This window comes from Brachyhypopomus gauderio, chromosome 1, assembly GCF_052324685.1.
Source record: "Brachyhypopomus gauderio isolate BG-103 chromosome 1, BGAUD_0.2, whole genome shotgun sequence".
Lineage (NCBI taxonomy): Eukaryota > Metazoa > Chordata > Actinopteri > Gymnotiformes > Hypopomidae > Brachyhypopomus > Brachyhypopomus gauderio.
The window spans coordinates 30406685-30414518 of NC_135211.1; the positions used below are offsets into that span (position 1 = coordinate 30406685).

The following is a 7834-nucleotide window of genomic DNA, read 5'->3' on the forward strand; positions in this document are numbered from 1 at the left end:
AGCGTACATCCCAGAAATGTCACCGAGGAGCGATGAAATTCACACTTTTCCGCCTTCACATAAAGACTATGCTCCCGAAGGCGCTGTAACACAGCAGAGACGTGTTTGACGTGTTCTGAAACGGACGGGGAATAAACCAGGATATCATCAATGTAAACGAATACGAAATCATCTATCAGATCACGGAAAATGTCATCCATAAATGCTTGGAATACGGCGGGGCTATTAGTTAGTCCATATGGCATGACAAGGTACTCATAGTGCCCTCTGGCGGTAACAAAGGCAGTTTTCCACTCATCGCCCTCCCGAATACGGACCAAGTTGTAAGCGCTGCGTAAATCTAGCTTGGTGAAGATGTGCGCTCCCATCAAGCGCTCTTGCGAAGCAGTGATAAAGGGGAGAGGGTAGGCATATTTCGATGTGACTGCATTTAGGGCACGATAGTCTATACAAGGGCGTAATCCCCCATCCTTTTTCTCTACGAAGAAGAAACCAGCAGCAACCGGCGAGGTGGATGGTCGAATGAACCCCTTCTGCAGAGCCTCGGTGACGTAGGACTCCATCGCCAGATCTTCAGGGCGTGATAGAGGGTAAGGTTTCGTTTTTCGAGGTAAGGGGGCTCCAGGCAGGAGGTCGATTGCGCAATCACAGGGACGATGAGGAGGCAGACGACAGGCACTGTCCTTGTTGAAGACGTCCGCAAATGCACGATACTGAGTGGGGATGACGTCAGAGAGAGGTGTGTCTGGGCTTTCCACCGAGGATGACCGGAGTGGTAGGTGAATGCACTTGCTCAGACAACTGTCCTTCCACCGTACGAGTTCTCGTTTTTTCCAGGAGATTTCAGGGTCGTGCATGGACAGCCATGGAAATCCGAGTATGATGGGGTCTCGGGGCGTGGATATGAGGAAGAAATCTCTCATTTCACTGTGGAACAGACCTACACGTAGCTCCACGGGGCAGGTACGGAGTGTAATCACACCCTCTCCTATAGGCTGCCCATTCAGAGAATTTATTCTTAAGGGAGGATCTACAGGTACAGTGGGGAGGTGTAAGTGGTTGGCGAGGTCCTGATCTATGAAATCGCCTGCTGCTCCCGAATCCACTAAAGCAGACAGGTTTGTATCTATGCCGCCCCAAGATATTAGTACGGGTAAGCTAACTTGACTGTATCTTTTAATAGGCAGGAATGGCTGACATGTTAGTGGGGACCTGCCAAGCTGTACAAACTCGTCTGTCGTCTGAAGACTCGGATCACGTACATGGGAAGGCGGCGCACAGGACGCAATGACAGGGACGTCGGTATTACTGGAGCGGTAGGTCAATAACAATTTGTCAACGTTAATGGACGCTTGAATGAACTCAGACAAGGTGAGGGCTTCACTTCGGCAAGCGAGTTCAACCTGAATGTCATTTCGCAGACCGCGGCGGAACACTGTTTTCAAGGCCGAGTCACTCCAACCGCTTCCTGCAGCCAGCGTACGAAACTCTCTCGCATACTCGGCAGCACTACGTTGTTCCTGTTTAATCTCGTAGAGCCGGTCTCCCACATCACGTCCGTCTGCGGGATGATCGAAAACAGCCCTGAGTACTGCGGTGAACTGACTCTCCGACTGGAGGGCAGGGTCTTGGCTTTCCCACAACGCTGTACCCCAGGCACCTGCTACTCCCGTGAGGAACGAAAGGATAAAGTGGACTCTCTGTAACTCGGCCTGGAACCGGGCTGGATGATGCGTGAAGTATATGGAACATTGCATGAGGAAATTTCGACAGCGATCAGGAGATCCATCGTAGCGCTCAGGTTCTGCCGCTGGAACACTCACGGAGGTAGAAGCAGAGGTTGTGACCAGGCGGACAGCTTCCTGGAGGGCAGCGATGTTGATTCCTTGACTCCGTATGATATCCGTGAGCTGGCGGACCGTTTCGGTGAGAGTCGCGATTGTTGCTTCTGCTGGATCCATGTTAGGGCGAAGTATTTCTGTTACGAATTGACCAGGCAGAGAGGGATCCAAATGCGGAAGAACACCGCTTTTATTGAAATGAGAAGCTGGCACAGAAACAGGCAGGGGAATCACGAGTACTAGGATAAGTAACAGCGTGTTCTTGGCGTGGTCAGGACGGTCCAGGGTCATACCGGGGGAGCAGAAGTCAGGAGGTACAGAGGGATCAGGCAGGAGACAAGGTCGGGGACGTAAGCGAGGGTCAGAACACAGGAAAGCAGACAGGTAATAGAACGGCTTGGTATGCGGCATGAGTCGGCAATACTTCGCGACTGAGACGTGCTGGGGAAGGTGTATAAGTGTGACTGAAAAGGGGGCGTGGTAATGAGGGGCAGGTGAGGCTGGTTAGGGAAGATCAGGTGGCATTCCTTACAACGAAATGGGCTACAATCTTGTTACTAATGCTTTGCTGCTCTTTATGGTCTTTGGTTAGGGAATTCTGAACCAGCCACAGTTTGCCAAAAATCCCTCAGGATTTAGGATTATGCATATGCTGATATCTTCATGCTTAAGCTCACTTGACTCAGTAGACTGGAGTTTAGCTCTGGAATGTTTTAATATTGCCCATTTATGGATATTTCAGAAAGTATATAATTGTGGACAGAATACAGATCACCAATGCATTTGAGTCCAACGCCAATCAAGTATCTTACTGTTAGGGTCACGGAAAGTGTGTCTCCAGTTTGTGAGACGTGTAAAATAAACACATCAGTCAGACATCACAACACAACCTTTTAGTACCACTTTCACAAATCAGCCCTTCCGATACTCTGAAGAAAGAAGCACATTCCCCAGTCAGGGCCAGTGGAAGCAGTTACACGGAGACATGTGGGTTACGCAAACACAACGTACACGTGCGCACACACACACACACACACACACACACACACACACACACACACACACACACACACACACACACTCCCTCACATGCTTCACTGCGTCCTCTCTCCCTAGGGTCGAGAAGTTTAACCGGGCAGAAAATGGTCTCGTCCAATCACTGCCAATTAACCCTGACCGCCCTCCCTTGACGGCTTCCCTCTGCGTCCGCCTGCTGCTCCCGGCGGGACTGGCCCGTGATCGGGGCTCGGTGTCCAGGCCTGACTCACCAACCCTCCCCCTGACCCCCCTCCACATGCACCAGGTCCTGCCTGAGAGAAGCATGGAGTGCACATGATTACACACTGACAAAGTAAAAAGAAATACTTTTTTGGAAGCCTTAATCAAACTGGAGTGTAATTTTAGGGCAATAAAGGGTTATAAACCTCTGCTGCTGTATTTTTTTGCCTCGTGAGATGCAGTATGAAATGGAAATGATATGTAGCATTTGGAAATGCCAGTGAGGCTCAACGAGTGTCAACTCCGACGTATAAAGCAAACTGCTCGCGTACAACCAGGCGTGCCAGTAAGTATATACTTAAAAAAAAAAGTTCTAAATATCTTTTCGGTCATTTTAAAGCAGTATAACTGAACTCAGCATCTTTCGATTTTCCATTCAGTTTTGGTTCACCACATATTTTTGTGTGTAAACCCAATGAACTTTTTATCGCTCTATATTGTACTAAGGAAATACAAATTCTTTCAGGAATAAAGAATTCAAAATGCATTTCAAAATGTAGTTGACAGGCCAAACAATAACAACGGACAAAGTACATTCTTGTGAGCAATGAAAAGAATTTTAAAACCAGATTTCCATCCAATAATTTTCACAAAGATGAATCTTCCATGTGCTCCTCGTGGAATAAAAGTCTTAACGCAGTGGCCTGCTCTCTCCCCTGGATGGCTTCTCTCTTTCTTTTCTCTCTGCAGAAAGAAAACCCCCTTTTCACGTCTCGGGGCCCTTGAACGCAGCAGGGCCTGTCAGCAGGGCTCACGGCTTGCTGATGGAGATTAATTGAGGGAGGGAGAAACCAGGCTGGTGTAGAAGTATCCTCCTCAGCTGTCACTAAAAGCTCCATGACAGATATTTGCATTCTGGGCCCACAGAGAATTCCCACACATTCACACACAAAGAGGCTGAAAAAACCCCATGAAACACAGGGCGTACGGCGCAGCCTGCGCAACCCGCGTTGACCGCGCTGGTTTGTTGTTTTGGCTCTGTGTTCCAGCACTTTGGAATGAAACCGTAACTATGAGGTCATGGAGTAGAATGTCAGCTTTCAGCTTTCACGGGTATTTACATCTACACAGGTTGAGTCACATATGAATCACAGGCTTTCTTATACAATTCCCCCACTTTTTCATAGGATTATAGGTAGTATGTCTGCAATAGTTTAATTAACAATAACTCACTTTAGCATGTCTCCGTACTTCACGAGTGCTTGGCTAAGCACTGACTTCATAAACACTGATGGTACGTTTAACGTGCACTTTCGGACTTCACCCCATAATCATTTGTATAGTCATAGCCACAAACAATGTGTCTGTAGTCTAAGAGCACTCATAATCTCTTTCAGGTCCAAAAACCACGATCTGATCTGAAATGGACCTAGAGGTGGGCCAGGGCAATTTCTCACTGACAAGTACAAATAAATCTACTAATTGGGACACATTGGACCCATCCATCATGGAACCCATTTAGCAAAAGGGCAACAAAGCAACTAAGGCACCTGCTGGATTAATGTCATCGCCCTCATCCACCCTCTGACTGGTGTTCCATGCCTTCATGACCTCTTTACCCAGAGAGCAGGGGGTACTGGGTTTCCCAACATGGTCCTATTCTGGGTTAACCTTCACTTGGAAATATTCTCACTTTTAACACAAAACGCACCACTTCTGTGTAGCCTGGTCTCCACTTGGCTTTGCTGAAAAAACAGATTTGCAGAATCATGTGCTGGATCTGGCCACAGGTTTCTTCTCACATAAAGACTCGCTCCAGTAGAAAAACAACACAGATGTTGCGGTTCTGGAAGGTTCTGCACCTGCTGCTTACGTTCCATGAATGTGATAAAAAATTATTTAAGATTTTTTCCATCTGACGGATAAACCCTGCCTGACTCTTTTCTGTATTTCACATGTTCTTATTACAGAAGTTTTCAATGAATCATTACTTAGCCTTTCTTATGATCAGTGCACCAGATTCCTATCTTGTTTTCTTTTGTGTAGACTCATGTGATGCTTCTACTAATCCAGAGTCATGTCTTGGAAACTGTATGCAGAGCATTTAAGGAGTTGACCCATTGTGTAAGATTTAATATCAAGCTAGGCTTTCCTATCGGTTGAACCCATTGTGTAAGATTTTTATTTCAAGCTAGGCTTTCCTATCGGTTGAACTCCAAAAAGTTGATTTTGATCATTTTATACTGTATATGTATTAACTTTAAAGAAAGTACTACAGAGAACCCTAACCAGATTTTAATTAGCCCATGGCCAGGGTCCACTCTAAACTCAACCAAGCGGGTTTCCTCTAGGTGAAATGGCACGGTTCCATTTGGCAAGGACTCACAACATTTCCATCAAACTCAACAGCACAAAATGCACCTCCAAGCTCGGTGAGCCAAAGCCAAAGCTCCAAATGTGACAAGCAGAATCAGACAGAACCGCATAACAATAACAAGCACGTGCTCAGGAATTGACCTAGCCGACCAACTTTTATTCTATTAGCTAATGAGCGATGTCTTGACATGTTTATGAACGTTGTGCGAGTGTAATTGGGCAGGGATGTAATTGGCTTGCTGTGTCTTTCCTCTATAGCCACAGACCGGGGGCCAGGCAGTACGCGGCTGGCTGCTGGACGAGGCGGCTCTAATCAAGACAGACGTGATGCAGATGGTCGAGCACACATTTGGGATTAGCCGTACCAACCACAGAGAAACCGTGTCTCGAAGGGATCTGCCCAACGCCTGCTGCAGTGACCATTTCATGCATTGCAACAGTAAACAAACCAAGTCTGTGGGATTTCTTTTGGTATATATTTGTTTCTCAAATGCGAAGTGTGTTGAGAGTCTGAAACAGAAAACCTTTAAGTCTGAAAATGTCAAATATCTCCTAGCAATATCTCCTACAGAGCAATATCTTTTTTTGTGTGCAAATATTCCTAAATGCAATCCACCACCTAACAGCTACACTGATGAAGAGTACAGACAGTTTTGCAGTAAGAATGTATATTTTTCCTAAATATGTATGTCTGGATGTTTGGAACTTTTTTATTCATATTTCCATTTTGTGCAACTGAGATTCGATTAAGACGCTTACAGCATTCTGGTGTTTTTGATAATGATAAAGTACTTAATTTCTCTGTACACAGTTTGGTGTCACCTTGAATCATCATTGATTTTTCTCAGCAGGTCAGGACCCGTGGGCAAGACCATTTTGATTTAGTTTCAGCATGTGTTCAATAGCCAAGCTGATGAAAAGTTGAAGATTTGAGAGGTCAAGGGTGACGTCTTGATTACCATTCTCTTTACAGAGCGAAGTCCGTGGATTAGACCTCGACACGGATAAGGCCACCCAGGAATGCTGTTTGCCCTGAGCCTTTACCTCTTAACAACCCCAAGATCTTTAACTAAGTATCTTTGGAGGTAAAGCCAGTATGATCCTAAACCATCAAATCAATTCCATACCTGGTTCTCTCTTCTCATTCCCTGGAGGTCTGGGAAGAGGTTCTGCCGAGTTCACAGAGTGGATCGGTTGTGTGCAAGAGAACTCTGGCATGAAACCCAAATCAGTTGCTAACGTTTGTTAGAAATTGTTTGCAGTCAAAGACTGGAGTGGGCTGGGCTCATGCCAAACACCTGCAGCAACCTTGGACATGTTTATGTCTGATGAGCTTCAAGACAGACTTGCAGAGAGGAATGGGACTACATGAAAACAAGTGATTCCAGGAAATCATGGGTTAGTGCCTTAATGCGTGATCACAAGCAACTTGTTTGTGACAGTTCAATAGCATCAAAGGCCAGCTACCCTTGGGAATAACCCTTGAGTGGTCATAATTTTCTTGCAAAGGAATAGGGGGTGACATTAGGATTGGCAGATTCATTACTGAGGGAGACTGATTAAATGCAGAGACAAAAGCCATTCTGCAGGAGCGTTTGAAGAAAGGTCGTTTCTCGTGCATCACCGAGTTGCGTCTAGACGATCTTCCTCAGCGTCACACGCTCACGGTCTGTCTGCACTCTTTGGTGTCTGGGCTCTTTGACAGAACGTAGAGCACAAGCGGCAGTGAAAACACGGGGGATGCTAAGACCTCAGAAGATCGGAGTGAGGGCACCCCAGGCCATGGAGGCAACGGAGGAACGGACTGAGAAAATATCTCCCCACTACCACATCCACGCCCCCACGCTTGAGTAAGCAAAGAGCCGGGCAGCATAAAATTTGGCGCGCAATCTGTCAGCATCGAGTCCTCTCCCATCTGCAGGGGGTCACAGTTGCATATCTGAGCAAAATGACTTCACTCTCTTGCTGTGAGCGACTATAAATTGGATCATTGGCATTAATTGTGTATGTTGGGAAGAACAGGGCCAGGACAGGCCCACTGTGGTCAGGATGTGCACGGGTGCCTAGCTGTCTGAACACTCAATCTGTGCCAGTGTTTTTACTGTAGGCAGTGTGGTTTGGTGATTACAGCTGCACTATTTAGGGTCCCTCTCATATGAAGAGATGCAAGCATGCAATTAGTGTATGGAAAAATTCCATATAAATATCTTAACTCTGGCATAATTTCCCCACCTTTTCCTTAAAGGTATTGTTTTCTGCTTGACAATACACTGGAGCCTGTTTTTCTAAGGATTCCTCTGGTGGTTACCAATGCCATATGTTGTAATGACTCCAGGCAAAGTCCCATTTCAAGTTAATCAGGCATGAATCACTGAATTAAAGTAATACTGTAACGAGTT

At 46.3% G+C, this 7834-nt stretch overlaps 2 protein-coding genes across 2 annotated transcripts in view; one reads left to right on the forward strand and one right to left on the reverse strand.

The window, feature by feature from the left end:
- The window catches only part of LOC143516586 (semaphorin-3D), a 49707-nt gene that overhangs the window by 17175 nt on the left and 24698 nt on the right, over positions 1-7834 (reverse strand). The gene's annotated exons all lie outside the window — the stretch shown is intronic.
- LOC143516566 (uncharacterized) overlaps positions 6824-7834 on the forward strand; it is an 8945-nt gene continuing 7934 nt past the window's right edge. Inside the window, exon 1 of the mRNA XM_077008246.1 lies at positions 6824-7285. Coding sequence (XP_076864361.1) covers positions 7176-7285 — 110 coding nt within the window. The 5' untranslated portion in view covers positions 6824-7175. The remainder of the gene's footprint in view (positions 7286-7834) is intronic.